General features: G+C 42.8%; 2 protein-coding genes across 2 annotated transcripts; both read left to right on the top strand.

Annotated features, from left to right (window-relative positions):
• The first annotated feature begins 137 nt into the window (after window positions 1-137).
• On the top strand, window positions 138-6,129 carry LOC143340110 (ADP-ribosyl cyclase/cyclic ADP-ribose hydrolase 1-like). Its single transcript, XM_076761731.1, has 8 exons — window positions 138-365; window positions 1,812-1,938; window positions 2,046-2,181; window positions 3,285-3,367; window positions 4,568-4,641; window positions 5,404-5,490; window positions 5,637-5,720; window positions 5,815-6,129. The coding sequence occupies exons 1-8, from the start codon at window positions 208-210 to the stop codon at window positions 5,861-5,863; spliced, it is 798 nt and encodes a 265-aa protein (XP_076617846.1). The 5' UTR covers window positions 138-207; the 3' UTR covers window positions 5,864-6,129.
• Window positions 6,130-10,556: 4,427 nt separating this feature from the next.
• On the top strand, window positions 10,557-14,720 carry LOC143314523 (TNFAIP3-interacting protein 1-like). Its single transcript, XM_076721586.1, has 10 exons — window positions 10,557-10,634; window positions 11,664-11,782; window positions 11,900-11,990; window positions 12,223-12,291; window positions 12,377-12,442; window positions 12,549-12,668; window positions 12,759-12,887; window positions 12,999-13,076; window positions 13,545-13,670; window positions 13,757-14,720. The coding sequence occupies exons 1-10, from the start codon at window positions 10,557-10,559 to the stop codon at window positions 13,838-13,840; spliced, it is 960 nt and encodes a 319-aa protein (XP_076577701.1). The 3' UTR covers window positions 13,841-14,720.
• Window positions 14,721-15,912: the final 1,192 nt, after the last annotated feature.

Here is a 15,912-nt window from a genome sequence, read left to right as displayed (position 1 = left end):
GCCTCGGTTGGCCAGTTCCAACATGACATATAACATCCCTGATTGCACCAGAGCCGACATGGCCACGAGCCAGTGCACGTGTGTGCACGCCGTGACTGCGCGCGTTCATAAATAGACGCGCGAGCGCGAGCCTTGTAGCAGTGACAGGCAAGTGTGGTTCAAGAGCCAATGTTTCTCCGGCGGTCAGGAGTTTTTAAGTGCTTTTAAATGGCGCGTTCCCTGGATAGGAAACGCTGCATTATCGTCACTGTGGTCACCGTCGTGCTCCTCATCATCGTCCTCGGGCTCGTGCTGGGACTGACGCTCCGGAGGGATCCAGAGCAGTTTGAGACGACTTTTATCGACAGGTGTGAGACGTTCGAAGGGTAAGTCAGTTCATTTTGTTTTTCAAAGTTTATGGGAAAAAAGATGTCAAGTGTTGAAGGAGACAACATTAATGCAGCCATAATATGAATCCCAAAATATGGCAGTGAAACACAGGTATGCACAGTGTCTGTTCACCGCACACCGTGACAGCCAGCCTGCTCACGCGCTCGTAACCACCCCCCGGTGCGCTGTGCGGCACCGATTCGCTGAGGCTGGATGGCGCCGCTTTATGAAAAATCTCCACCTCAGGTGTTAGTTTGATGCCGAATAGTGTGAAACGCAAAGTGTCGGAACTCCTGTGCAGAAAAAGACGTGAGCCGTTAATCCTCACCTGTCGTACCGCCACATTCCCGCACCGTCTGCAGTTGCGACGCGGACCTCAAAAGGCAATCCATTCATTCATCCACATCATCTCTCAGCCGGACCTCATCCGACATCCACTCCTGCCACATCTTCATATTTCCGTCCCTTTTCCCATAACCTCTCAGGTAACCTGATGTCTTCATGCATCTCCATTATTAAAAGTTAGGCGAATACGCTTATTCACTCAGTTCATTCATTTCCTTATTCCACTTTTTTTCTGCATCTCGCTCTCAGCAACCCTCCCCTCTTTTTTTATTACTCGGACTGAGGCGCAATTTTATTCTTTATGCATTTTTTTTGCTTTGTCCTGAAGGGTTTCCTCATTTTTTGTTTTGGGAAAAGACTTTATTTTATTTATTTATTTATTTATTTATTGATTGATTGATTGATTGATTGAACTGTCTGAACTGCCACTCTGTGACTCTGAGATCCACAAATACAGTGTTTACGCTGACTATAATGTTTTGTGCTGTTGTGATTTTGTGTTGCTCAGCTTATTGTCATGAGTGAAGGTGTGCATGGTTAAATGTATTGCCTTCGTGTGTGTTGATGTGGGGAAAAGAAATGTGTCGGGTTAAATGAAAAATAATAATAGGTAAAGAGTTAACTGACCGACTAAATCAAACATCTTATATGTCAGGAGAGAGACCTGGCGCCCTAAAAACCTTCCCCCTCACATGCCCACAGAAAACGGTCACATAAAAAGTGGCGTCCAACGTGGGGCCCAAAAGCAAAATAAAATCTGAAAAAACGAATCGGTACCTGGGGGTGGTCACGAGGGCGTGGGCAGGCTGGCTGTCACAACACGCTCAGTAATACAATGTTGTGTCTAGATAACAATGAACTTAAAACAAGAGACAAAGTCATTCACAAAATACATAAAAAACATTTGTTAAATGACATAAACCCAAATTATTCAAATGAACAGCAATGTTATGTTCAAGGAATGCAGGAAGTTTCAGATTTTCCTCCTGTTCATCAGTAAATCTGTAAATAAACTGTAACCTTGCCACCACATTCAGTCCTGCACTTTCTTTTTCCATCAGAATGAAGCTGATCCAGCACTGTCCTTTATTTTTCAGATACGACTGTAAAAAGCTATGGACTACATTTGAACAAGCCTACGTAGGGCGGGACCCTTGTAAAGTTACCCCTGAAGACTACGACCCTTTCATTGCCGCGGCCTCTTTCAAACCAGCATGCGACAGAGTAAACATCACTCATCACGAGACTTTCTGTGTGCACCTTATCCTCTCAAGACTCCTTTTATGATGTAGATGAATACACTGAACGATGTGATATGTATTTTGGGTTAGATGATGTTCTGGAGCAAAACGAAGGATGTGGTCCATGCCTTCACTGAGAAGAACCCTTGTTTTGTCACCTTGGAGGACACCGTGTTGGGAGGTGTGGTGGATGGTCTGACCTGGTGTGGAAAGGAGGGCAGCAGTGGTAAGACTGTTGTAGAACTGGATCCACAGTTTAGTCGATTAGAGCAGCAGCAGCAGTCACTTAACTATGCATGTTAAGTTTTAGTATTTGACATCTACAAGCTTGTTTTCAATGGTCTGTGGCAACACCATTCACCATTTAAGCAAAAGGCATCACATGCCCTTTGGGTGCTTGCATACCTCTTCCACCCACGAGGGAATAAAAGCTTCATAATAGCCGCTGAGGTCAAATGCCAAAGGAGGTGATGCCAACAGTTATTTTTACATAGTATCATATTAAAGCGTATCAAGTCATGCCAAGTTTTTCTAAGCCCATTGTCAACAGTTCTCTCAAGCTCTCTGAGAAAAGGTAAAGTTCACGCCACCGGAGCGTATAATGTAATTTCATCACGCTGGTGTTGAGCATTCTCACATTAGCAGTGACTGTGTGGTCCAGCAACACCTCTGGAAAATATCATCAGAGATCCTCAGACAGGAGCTGCTATCGCTTGCTAAACACACTTTAAGCTGCAGGAAAACGGGCCGAAGATTCTCCTCTCTCCCTGCCAAACTCTTTTAAACTTCCTGTCAAGTCGTGCAACAACACATTTCCAGAAGGTGACCTTAAAAAACAGATTGACACCACCACTGTTTTTACGCCTCGGTTCTCCGGTGGATTAAACAAACAAGACAGGACATGTTTATCAGGGAGCTTTGAAGGTGCGGTAGAAAGATTTTGTGACCTTTGTTGTTGCCCGGCTAGCTGTTTCCACCTGTTTCCAGTCTTTGTGCTAAGCTGTGCTAACCTGCTGCTGGCTGTAGCTTCATATTTAATGAACAGACATGAGACTGGTGCGAGTCTTCTCATCTCATTCTCAGAAAGAAAGTGAATAAGTGCATTTTCTATTATGTTCATCCATTTAAAACATCAGAGGTGTTCTCATCCAGAAGAGTTAGAAATTGAATGCGTACAATAGTTCACATCGTAGTAGGTTTATGGTGCTAATCGCTTTCTGCAGGATGCTTGTTTCATTCATTTATTCTCATTTCTTTTTGTGCGTGATGTCTTTTTTAACTATGGTCTAATGGCAAAAAGAAAAGTCTTGAATGTGTGTGTTGTTCTAGAAACGTTCACCATCGGCTGCCCAGGATGGACAGACTGTGAGAACAACACCGTTCGCTCATTTTGGAACAGAGCCTCAGTTGCTGTAAGTTAACGGGAAGAATTCACTAACACAGCCAGTAATAATAAAGCTGGCAGTCCTGGGATCAGGCCGAGGTTAAAAGAATACTAATGTGGAGCACAAGGTGACCCAAATCTCTCCTGAATATAAGTGATTATGATGGAGAGGAGAGAAGAAAAAGATCAGTCAATGAGGCTTTGTGCTGGTCTCCATGGAGCCACATAGTGCAGCTGTCTCCTGGGCGAGCGGCAGCAACCCACTATTCACCCACACTGCTTCAGCTTGTCTGGGTGCAGACGCAAAACAACCGATAAACAATATGCAAAAGAAGTGTGAGGCATAAAAATGAAACACAGCAGAGGATAACAACACACTGATTCAAGTTAGCTGCTGCTGGCATCTTTATGAAGTCCAGCAGCCTTACAGCTGCTGAGATATGAGGCAAATCCATCGTTACATCTCTTATGTGAGAAAGTGCAGCAGGACAAATTGTCAGATCTTAGTGTTTTTATTTGTTCTCAGCAAGCTGTGCAGCAGCCTTCGCTGGCTGGTCGCAGGAAGCAGTAACTGTGACTCTCTGCAGACCTTCCTCCAGAGCTGCTCCGTCGCTCGTAGACGTGGATGTTCAGTTTAAAAGACGTATATAAAACGTTTGTAGTAGTGTGTAAGATAAACTCCAAAATGTCATGCCTGCAGCTTTCTCCTCATCTGATTTACTACTCAAACCAAAAAAACTCTACCCAGGTGAAGAAATCACAGCCCTCAGGTGTGACATCAGTGTGGCCCTGCCTCCTTTGGGCTGCCTGATCCACGCCCACTTCAAGAGGACGTTAACCCCAAAATGTAACAAGAAAAGATGCTGAATGACTATTACAGGTCAGTTGTTGCTGGCTAGAGTTCTATCCCTACACTGCTGCCCACAGTCCTGAGCAGCAGCGCTCTTGTCAACCACGAGTTGTTGCTTGGAATGTGCTGCCGTTCACCCACTTATTATCTCCCCTGTGTGGGAAAGTCCTCCAAACAACCTGGTTGTTTTCCAAACCAGATAAGAAATGAGTGGGAGGGCATTTTGAAAGCGTCTGTGCGTCTCGTTGTCTTGCTGGAATAGATAAGCAGCATTGAAAGAGTGATCGCTAACATGATGGCAACACTTTACCAGTGACATAATTTGGTAAATGTTACTGGGTCTGTGCATTGTCTTGAACATCATCTTCATGTGTGCAGTTTGCAGATGCTGCCTGCGGTGATGTCACAGCAATGCTAAACGGAGCCCTCGACACCCCATTCAGCTCTGCAAGGTGAGCGGCCCTCTGCCCTGTTATCGTTACTTCATGCACCCAAACATTTTTACAGATGCACAGAAGGTCTCAGCATGTGTAGTTAAAGCCATTTCATACAAATACAAGGACCCAAAATCACCAGCACGCTATCGACCGAACACCAGGACAACAATTTCTGCATGCTGACTGCTGGCTGAAATGCATTGCTAACAGGAACAGGCACTGCATGAGAAACCAGGAAATCCTCTCCGAATGTCTGATGATTGATGATGGACCAGGTGCTGTAGATAAGTGCTAGTATTTACAGCATCGGGTCTCTAAGGAAAACTGTGAGGATGTTGGCTGAATCAACACACTAGATTCTACCAAAGGAGCCACTCGGTGTTTTGGAACATGCAGCTTGTTCTGCCCAAACAATACGTACTTTACATTACAGGCTTATATTAGCTTTAGGAAGGCAACCTCACCCTTCTGTACTTCAATAAATCACTTTAAGACATCCAGCCAACAGTCCAGCCAACAGTCGCTACAGTCTGCATTTCTGTGCATTCCTATGGAACTGAATTTGTGGATTAAATGTAATATTGTGCAAATTGATTGAGTGAAAACCAATATTTTATCAAATCATCCTTATATCCACTAAGTTGTGTCCTGTTCTCTCAAGTTTTATCACATCCTGAGAATTACTTTTCTTCCACTCTGCTGTGCTATTATAATTCTTGTTGCCTGCTACATCACACAACTTGAGAACTTAATGTCACGTATTTTTTTCCTCATCAGCATTTTTGGGAGCATCGAGCTGCCGAGGTTCACCTCCCCCAAAGTGAAGCGCTTGCATATTCTTCTGGTCTCACAGACGAACTCAGGGTAAGATTTTCTCCTCATGCACAGGACTCCTGCAACACTTGTGTCCTTTGTAATGCATAAATGCTGTGCATGTTCTTCCATAGGTTGCTGGTTTAGGGATATGGCACAAATTAATCTTAAAGTCATGTTTTCTGCAACCTCCTCAGGGCAAACTGCACTAACGCATCTTTACAAGAAATACAGAAAACGCTGTCTGCAGGGATTACATATAGCTGCAAGGACATGACTGAGTATGTACGGCACGTCTATGAGAGGATGCCATCATATGCATGTTTCCGTGCTCACGCAGTTTGTTGACTGCATGTTCTGTGCTTCTCTCTGCAGAGCTCAGCTCCAGCAGTGCAGCCATAAACCCTGTGGAAACTGTTGGTGAAGGTGTCAACTAAAAATCAGATTATACAGTCTGATAAGAAGCACAACAATAACCAGCGATGAACAATATCCGTCCGATTTGCCTTCATGTCTGTTGAGTCTTTGTATTTCAAATGTAATTCCTTTTGTACCTGTGGGCCAGTTTGACTTAATGTGAAATGCATCTTTTTACATTTTAACACTATGACAATGCACCTTTTTATCTTTGGAGAAGCTTTTAATCAAGTGTGAATGACTTCTGCCAAATCGCCATGCACTGTAAGGTAAGATGAGTGCTGCTGAACAATGATGATCACTCCTCCTGGTGGCACAACTTTTTTCAGTGTTTGTAAATAAAATGTTAAAATGTGAGCTTGTGAAGTCCTCTTTGGATTATAAATCGTGTGAAATCATTTTGCTTTAACGTATCAAAGCAGTGGCTCTCAGCTGCTCTGGCTTCGGGACCCACCATCACCCCTTAATGACAAGCCGTGAAGTCTTTGTATGGGAACATTTCCTGTTCTGTGGACGGATAATTTTGCTTATTTTAAGTAATTTTTCTACCATTTTATTACTGAGAGCTGATTTTTGCAGTACTTTGGCCAAGGTCCCTTTTTGTTATCCATGCAACAAAATGGACATCAAGCTACTGCACATTTTTAATCAGAGAAGACTTCTTTCATAATGTAGAATAATACATTAACAATGCGGTATTAGCTGTTTTTGGAGAAGGATTATTTCAGCCTGAAGACACCCTGCTGGGACGTGCTGGACTGGAATGGTATATGTTAATCTGACAGAGCAACAAGACATTTAACCATAGTTGTAAAATTATACGATTTGGAGTGTAAAACATCCCCTGAAGCTCTGCGGTGATAAATTAAAGACAAGTGCTTTTCCACACGATACACGGACCTGCAGATGACAAACAGCATCTTTTTCTGCCCACTGACGGATTAAAAAAAGAATAAGAAGCTTTTTATACACACATATAAGTACCATATTAAGCCTGAAATAGATTTTTCACCGTTTACACTAAAAATCTAACATCCGCTTTGTGTGTCCTGATGCTTCTGCAACACGTGAACATGGGAACAAGCACTGATTTGACTCACAGCTGCTTCTGTCATGTGCACAGTGATATTCTTCAGGTGCCGTGACATCATACAGCCCATTATTCTGATTCCCAGCGCTGAAATGAAACATGTTGTACAGAACAGCTCTTATACATTAGCTCTTCTTTCTGTGATAATGTGTGTGACTATCCGGGCTGTCTGAAATCTGTTTTTCATGCAGACTGTCATGCTCTTTCGTGATGAGCTAACACATGCAGGTTATTCGGTCATGAGTGCAAGAGGTGAGTTATCTTGTCGTACCAAGTCCACCAACACATTACATAATGTGAACTGTTCTTTACAGAGGTTCATCTGCCTGCAGAGTTCAGAAAGTCACCAAAGCAGGCTTATCAGTCTCTTTGATTGCTGCTGATTATGGAGGCTTTTGGTTCTTGTTTATTTTCTGGATTTTGTTCTTGTTTCCATCTCGGCTTGCTTCACTTTCCTGTGTGAAGCTGCGTCACTTGTTGTCTGACCTTGGTATCTGGCTCATGTGTGACTTCATTGTCTTTGCAGGAGCCCAGGTTGGCTAGCAAACACTGTGTGGAAGCTAATGGGGATCTGAATAACATGACCCCCTTAGACAAAGGTGGGGAGAGTCATTCTGGAGGGAGATTGTTGATATCTCTCCTTCTACACGTCAGCATGCCGGATTTACCGCCCCTATCGTCCTGGACGCGAGGATGAACGCCACCTGTTGCTGATTGGCTGGAATATAGTTGTGTTTTTGTTTCCTGTTTACAAATCCAGGGCTGTGTACAAATAAAAGTGCACACAAAGAAGAGACAACGACTGGACAGTGAGGAGATATTCACTGAACTTTAGATTTGCTCTAATTTCAAAGTCAGCGAATACCAACTCACCGCACCTTTAAGGTGTTTGTCCTTCTGACCTTTAATGATCCACTTTAGCAAACACGTGCGTAGTGTGTTTCCCTTCTAATAATGCCACACGCACCATTTTTGCTTTCTTTTTGCCACACATGAAACCTACTGCCCTCAGGTGACACTAAGGTGTACGCAAATATAGAAAACCACCAAACCACTGAGCAGAATAGAAAGTGCACACCTGCTCTTGGTTTTGGATTTTCAGGTGTAGGCCATGAAATGTGTTATCTATTATGTGAGTGGGCCGGAGGCGTGTGTGGGGTGACACAGGCAGGAAGTTAAAGTGTGTGTGTGAACCTTTTAGAGTGAGACTGCTGTGGCAGGAAGAAGGAGGCTCTCCGAGCGCAGTAATGACCTCTTCTTTCCTTTTTAGTGTTTTGCTGCTGTGTCACACGTACGGTAAACAGGCTGCGTCGGTGCTGGGAAGAGACGTCCAGGGTTCTCTCTGCACAGGTGTTACATGAAGAAGGCCCCCCTCGGTAAAACCACAACATGGGGCACTGTGACAAGTACAGTAATGTCGGTAAACAGTTTTAGTCACTGCCACGAAGACTAATAATAATCTTTACATAGCAAAATGTGAGACATTTCCACCTATTTATATGTCATGGACTCAAAACGGCTTACAAAGTGCTTTATTATGGACATCCATCATTTCACATGCGTGTTAATATTAGCTAAAAGCTCAAATGACACCCTGTCAATCAAGCAAAGCAGTTCCAAACATTTTTAGGGTTTAAAACACTTAAAACAAACATGAACACTTTAAATCTGATTTGTTTATTCCATGTAAAAAAGACTAAAAACAGCATTTTGTGGCTTCACAGTGTGTTCGGGTAACTTCCTGGAATCCAGTGCTAGCAGGGCCTCTATTAAGTCATATGATATATAATACATGTGTATGTATGTGACTGTTTTTAGCTGCTTTCCCCTGTTCAGAGTCTGAATGCTAAGCTAACCAGCTGCTGCTAGCAACTTCATATTTACCGTACAGATGAGGGTGTCATGGATAAGAAGATGAGCTTAGTTTATTTTAGTTTAGCAAAACTACTGCAACGGGGGGAAGAGCTACACTGGCTCTGTCCAAAGTTTATAAAAAAACGGCTGTCTCGCTAAGCTAAACTAAGCTAGGCTAAGCTAAGCTACCTCTCCTGGTTCATGTTTATCATCCTGCAGATGTTCTCATCTAATTATTGGCTAGAAATAGCATATTTCCCTGGATGTCAAACCTCTTTAAGATTTGCCTTAAAATTTAGGGCACAAGTCTTTTCCTCTGTTAAATCAGAGCCGTGATTTGCTGCCGACACGTCTTTGTTGACCTCGGCCGTCTCGGTTTCCACTGACATACTGGAAGCATCCTCACTGGGGAGGATTATCTTTTATTTCCAAGAAGCTACAGCTCTCTTGGTGAGCAGGAATATCCCAGAACACCCTGCCCGAACCTCCCCATCATATGCTGTAATTAATGGAAGTGGAAGCTCCAACTTCAGCAAAAAAAAAAATAAAAAATCCACTACCTGAAAAAGCAATGAACTTAGTTATGATGGTATTGAATGACATGTCTGTATATTCATTTCAACATGAAAGAAGTGGTCTCACAGCTGTATATGTGAAGAAATATGGAAATTAGGCTTTAGTAATGGAGGTTTCTGTAGAAAGCATCAGTGAGCATCCAGGGGCCCAGCCCCTGCACACTGCCGGGTACTGGAGGAGGAGCAGCGGCGTAGTTTCCCCTCCGCTTCTTCCCTGAAACTAGTCCGTCTGAGTCAACACCTTTTCACAGGCTGTGAGAAGATTGAGCAACATGAGCCTGCGAGATGTGTGGTTTTCCCACCACCCGCTGCACGTTACTTTACCTCTTTTTTTTTTTTTTTTTTCTTCAGTTTCATCTTGACTTCAGTGTTTTCAGTGTTTTCAGTCATTCAGGAAGAAAACGCGCTCAGCAAGTTCACACCAGCGGTCCGCTGTAAGAAGTGACGAGCGCGCTCATCTCTGACCTCAGCACAGCCACAGACTCTCTCACTTCACTGGTGCTTTGTTTTGTAAATCTCACTTTGTTTCAGTTTTACTTGACTGAAAGGAGGTTGTCGACATTTTTTGATATTATTAAAAAAGAAAAATCAAGTCTTTTGTAAAGATACTCGAGGATTTTATTGGGTAATAAAGGCTTTTTACGTTTAAATGTGTCTTTCACTTATTTTCATTGTATTTATTTATGATTTTTATTTATTTTAAATGTTATTTATTGTTTGCCCAGTTTTCTATTATTGTCTCGCATATTTCACAGTCTATTTTTATGAATTTCTTTGAATATTTATGAATATTTCTTATTATAAATGGCAGTCGAGAGGTGAGTTTCCCTTTAAAACAACAACAAAATCAAGCACAAAAGGACTATTATGAGGACAATATTAAAAATCACCAGTCAGCCGTACAGCATTGAAAAAAGAAGACAAAAATTGGGGATAAGAAGGTCCTAAATAAGGTGAAAGCGTGAGGTCGCTCGTGTGTCACTTCTTGCAGTGTGCAGTCAGATTTTTCTCTTAGTCATCGATTCGTCCCATAAACACATCGTTAATTACCGCTCGCTGCTTGTACTTTCCTTTCCTCAGAGTGACTGGACACCAGCACCTGTCCCCGGGCAGGGAATCCCGGCAGCTGATTGGCCAACGCCGGTTTTACCACGTCACACGGGATCCTCGGTATAACTAACATGAGGAGCGAGTCAGTGCTTCAAACCTTCTTGAGTGGAGATCAGCACGTGTCGAGGAGCCCAGAAGATAAAAACATGGTGAGTTTTCCTTTGAACGATGATTTATACGCGTCTCTGCGGATCTGTGAAGCTATTTAAAAGCGGTTATTAGTAGGTTATATTGAAAGCCAAAGACCTTGTGTGTGTGTGTGTGTGTGTGTGTGTGTGTGTGTGTGTGTGTGTGTGTGTGTGTGTGTGTGTGTTTGGGTTATCTACCCATGTTTGATCTTTGAAGGACACACTTTGAGGTCTGTTGATGTGATCTGCAGGTATCCTCTGCGGGTCTGAGGCAGCTTTCATCACCACACCATCTCCAAAATGTTCCATATGTATAATTTGCGGTGAATCAATCTATTATTTATTTATCTCCGATTGATTAAAAATGTCCATCAAACCTTCAAAATGCTTGTTTTCAAGATGTCATGTTTGAGAAGGTTGAACCAGCCAACTCGTGCTTTAGCGCTAGATGATGTAATTTAATTTACTTTATTTCTATTAATGACTTTATTAGACTGACAGGAAAGGGGTTTTCAGGTCAATAGTGAACCCTGTAGACCACCATGAGACCCCTGCACTAACTGTGTTCTACATAGTCTCATGTTAGAAATAAGGATTCTGAATAATGTATGTTTTGACAATAATGATTGTTTGTAATTATTTTCATATATTTCAGCATATTTATTTCATGTGTATCGATTTTCATTTATTTCACAATTCATTTATTATGATTATTGATTATTTTTGTCTCATATCTGTAGGTTTGGTCTGGTCTGGTTTGTTGTTGCTGGGTTGTGTAAATTAGACATTAGTTTATGAATTTAAATGAGCCTTTATGAGTCTATTGTGTTATTAATGACACCTGAAAGACCAGTTTCCCTTTAAAACAACACAAAAGAATTAAAGAAAGTCAAAGTTTTATGAGGAAACGGCATCAGTCAGTGGTATACATTACAATTGTAAAGTAAAGATGTTGGATTTTTCTTATTGATTTATACCGTATGAATGTTAAAAGGATTTCTTTTTTTAAAGGCTGATGTATAATGTGCGTCCTCCTGTGTGTTTTTACAGTCTCTACATGAAAACACAGCAGACAGGCCACCTGTGGAGAGAGCACAGGCCGCTGAAGCTGTCACCACAGACAGAAAACACGCCTGCAGACTGTACCCATCACTGCCCAACATAGACCGGTGAGGCACATCACAGCTTCCTGTCATTTCCAATGATTTCCTGGCTGCCTGCTATTAATAAAAGGCTAAAAGAAAAGCCAAATGTTGATTTTTGGTCATGCAATCAAATGTTTTCAGGTATGAGATCTGTGTGCCGATCCGCTCCGTCAGAGAAAAGCTGCACATGGCTGCACTTCATCATCCCGACAGTCTGCATGGAGACGATCAGGTAATGCTAACAGATGCAACACTGGAGGGTCCGTCTGACCAGCGGCACTCATTCCCATGCTGTCACCCTCTGATTCCCTGACCACGAGGAAATGACCGACTTCTTTGTGTTACTGGAAATAAAAAAAAATCCCAAAATGTGATAAAGGGAAGTTAGTGGATACAGTCATATCACATAATTACCCATGTGGCACATTTGAAGTTCCTCTTTCTTTGTGTCTTATTTGCTCCAGTCAGAAGTCGGCAGCGCTGACGTCAGAATGAAAGATCAGATACTCATACTGGAGGGGCAAAGGCAAGAGGTGAGTACATCTCAGAACCGAGATCTATATTCATCCCAGAACACACGGACTCCTCAGTGCTTCATGCTCTTTCTCTTTTACTCAGCTTCTTTCTATTAATGAGAAATGGGCAAAGGAGTACCGAACCATGAAACAGTACTACAAAGAGCAGGTAAGGAAAAACTTCACCCTCCCGCTCAGTGTTTGATGGCTTCACTGACGTCATTTCAGCACTTCCTGCTTTGTGTGACGTGTCCTTTTCTTTACCTAACGCTCAGCTGCAGCAGTTAAAGGCATTACTGCAACATGAGCACAGTCACTTTGAAGAGGAGGCGTGTGAGGAAGGAGGAAAGAGCATCACGTCATGCAAGAGAGTCAAGGACAAAGAGAGCACATCGGTAAATGACGCCGTATTTTAATTCCTGATACAATTTTTAATCAACTAAATCTGCAAAATGTGTATAATGATCCGATCCGCGCTCACGCAGACTGGAGACGTTGATATCAGCTCCGAGTTACTAAAAGCTGAAAGGGAGGCAAAGGAGCTGAGAGCGCAAAACAGCGCTCTGACCCGAAGATGGCAGCATCAGCGTGAGGAGATCAAACGACTCAACAAGGTGAGTCAGGATGGAAAAACGCACCTCCAATCAGCACAGAGTCAAGATGTTTCGAGTGTTTGTTCCCTGCAACAACAGTGGCATTAAAGCTGCTCTCATATGTTTGTGCAGGCTCTGGTGGAGGCACTTCAGGCCACTCAGCCTCTAGACAAGAGCAGTGAAACACTACAGGATGTCTGGAAGCATCAGGTGGGCTTTGTTCATCAGCGTATATGAGCATTTTTATGACTGCTTATCCGCAGGTGAGAAAATCAACACCACTCTAATGTCTGCACTTAAAGTGCGAAGCTACAGGTGGTAGACACTTAGCTCAGCTTAGCACAAAGACTGGGAGGAAATAGCTAACCTGACTCTGACATATGAGCACCTCCAAAGCTCACTTTAGCAATTTACATGTTTTTTTGCTTAATCCATAAAACTGAAGAGTAAAAACTACCTTCAGACAGAGCCAGGCTAGCTGTTTCCCTCTGTTTTCAGTCTTTGTGCTAAGCTAAGTTAACCGGCGGCTTCACTTTTACCACAGACGTGAGTGGTATCAATCTCATCAAATTCTGGACAAGAAGAAGAGAAGAGTATTTTTCAAACTGTTTCTTCAAAGCGCTTTCCCAAAGTCCCATTTCAGTCCTTATATCATGTTTCTTTGTCGCCCACTTTTAGGCTGAAGTCTACAAGGAGGACTTCTTGAAGGAGCGGAGGGACAGGGAGGCGCTTAAGGACAAATATCTGGAACTGGAGAAGAAGTTTAGGAGAGTTTACAGTGAGCTTCGGGTCCTCAAACCTCAGGTACAGCATACCGTTTGGAGTTTCAACCATTTTCTCTGCAGTTAGCACTGAATGAAGCCTTTAACACAGTGTCTCTGTTTTCTCAGGTGACAAAGCCGCCACAGCCTGTGCTTGAATGTACCTGCACTCATCGAACCAAGATTACCAAACCGGGAGGTCCACCCAGTTAACCAGCACCACACGCAGTTACAAAGATGTTAAACTCTTGATAGCAAACTGTGAATTACAACAGCCTTTGTGTGATAATGTACATTGCACTTTATGGAAGTCTCAGGTCAGAGCTCATCATTAGCAGACTTTGCTAGCTCAGTCTGGACATCCAGGAAGTGGGCTCTGTTCTGCTTCAGCCCTCAGCCGATGGTCTGCTGCGGGTTCAGCTTCAGGTAGCTTTGGTCATAGCTAGGCCATTCCCACAGAGCTGTGTGGAGGCGGCAAACACACACTTAATCTGTGATATGAAAACAAGAACCTCCACTTTAAACATTTCCCAAGAGGAGAAAAGCAGCAAAGAGCAACATAAATTAGTCGAGCCATTGCGTGCAAAGCTTTGTGACACGTCCTTTGGGAGTTAATTATTGCACAGCCCAAACACTATTGACATGGACAATGTTTATGAAAGGGGTGAAATGAATGAGGCCTCGTCTTCCTGTTTTCAGTACTTGTAACCACAATGTGTCTCATCATACTGGTCTGCTTGGACAGACGCAGGTCCGATGTGCTTCAGAGATGAATGTTTAAACTCAAAGACATGCATGGACACTCCTGCATCTGTCAGGAGGAAGGAAACTGCAAGGGCTGGAGCCGTTTCTGGCTCATTATAAAGTATGCTCACATCGGTGGTATGCAGACACTTTAAGAATGGGAAGGGTGAGGACCGTGTTGCCAAGTGTCTCTGCGAAAGCATCACGCAGAGTCATTCTGCGGCAGGTATTCGTTCAGTATTGGTTCATTTACACCCACCTGTCAAAGAGGAAATATGGAGAGTTGTGGGAGAAGAGGAAAAAAGTACATGGGAAGTTATTTTTACAGCAGACTTATGAATGTTCGAAGAAATTTGTTGGCACATATTCTTCATGTTTCAGGTTTATTTATCATGAAAATAAAGCATTGCATGTGTGTTCACTCTCTTGCACAGTTGCGTTAATGCAGATAAAACGGCAAAGCTGTTTTTTGGTAGTGTAGCATCAGGTAGTATAGGAGGCTCTTCTGATTTGAGCTTGTGCAGCTTGAAACAGGTGCTCCATGGATATTAAAAAACATGGAAAACTTGACCAAGAAAGCTGTCAATGCCAAACAAAGACAAATACAAATGAACAGCAAAAGCCTGAGCGAAGATACAGACAGTCACTAGTAGGTAGTGTACTTTCTTCATAGCACTCAGCATTTCCTCCTGCCTTTGGTGCACTTGACAAGTTTCTTATTACTACTTTCAAATTGGCATCATCCACCCACCCAGGAACATGTGTAAAAGTCTGTTTTGAAACAACTAAGACAAGCCTGCTTGGATAATTGTAACCTACCAACTCAGACACTGATGCCACCTGCAGATTGTCCAAAGATGGTGATTGAATTTGGGTCTGTATTAAAGGCTGTTATACTGCTGTGAACCCCCTGACGGCTGCCTATTTGATCCAAGAAGCCCCTTCTGCACAGCTACATGTTTGCTGATTTAAAGCCAACAATCAGTCACTTGGTCATGAAGTAATTTCACACCTGCACGCTATTGCTTGATTTTAGAGTCAGCAGAACTGAGAAATCTAGGACCTCTAGAGACCTCTACTGGTAGATAGGAGGAAGTGCATTAACTGATTTTTTTTCTCTGCTGCATAATTCTTTGGTATCTCCAACCCAACTTAACACTTAGGTTCCTTCAAATTATGAAAACCTATTATGAAAACATCCACAGATCCAAAATATAATCGTACACGTTCATGGTGTTAGGTGCTCTAAACGTCCTGGACAACACTCCTAAAACATCAAATGCATTGCAGTCTGATACTTTAGGAATCCCATAATACTGAGAAGACCACAACCACAGTCTAATAAGCCGCCAGGGGTGAACTCCTGCAGCCTCCCCCCGTGGATCCACACCATCACCTGGACAACAGACAAACAAACGCTCTCGCAACTGAAGCAGAAATTTTCCTTTCTTGCATGTTACTGTTAGCAAAGCCCTGTTTTCCCTTCATGCAGTTAGTCATTCACTCCTCACAGCTGATCATTATTACCATATTTTTTTCCA

This window comes from Chaetodon auriga, chromosome 21, assembly GCF_051107435.1.
Source record: "Chaetodon auriga isolate fChaAug3 chromosome 21, fChaAug3.hap1, whole genome shotgun sequence".
Taxonomy (NCBI): domain Eukaryota; kingdom Metazoa; phylum Chordata; class Actinopteri; order Chaetodontiformes; family Chaetodontidae; genus Chaetodon; species Chaetodon auriga.
This window is presented reverse-complemented; position numbering and strand designations above follow the sequence as displayed.

Excerpts from the sequence above, each read along its gene's own strand:
- LOC143340110 (XM_076761731.1), top strand. The coding sequence starts at position 208 with ATGGCGCGTTCCCTGGATAGGAAACGCTGCATTATCGTCACTGTGGTC. Across the intron at positions 1,939-2,045 it reads TCAAACCAGCATGCGACAGA|ATGATGTTCTGGAGCAAAAC; the intron begins GTAAACATCACT and ends ATTTTGGGTTAG. Across the intron at positions 5,721-5,814 it reads AGCTGCAAGGACATGACTGA|AGCTCAGCTCCAGCAGTGCA; the intron begins GTATGTACGGCA and ends TTCTCTCTGCAG.
- LOC143314523 (XM_076721586.1), top strand. The coding sequence starts at position 10,557 with ATGAGGAGCGAGTCAGTGCTTCAAACCTTCTTGAGTGGAGATCAGCAC. Across the intron at positions 11,783-11,899 it reads TCACTGCCCAACATAGACCG|GTATGAGATCTGTGTGCCGA; the intron begins GTGAGGCACATC and ends AAATGTTTTCAG. Across the intron at positions 12,669-12,758 it reads AGGACAAAGAGAGCACATCG|ACTGGAGACGTTGATATCAG; the intron begins GTAAATGACGCC and ends GCGCTCACGCAG.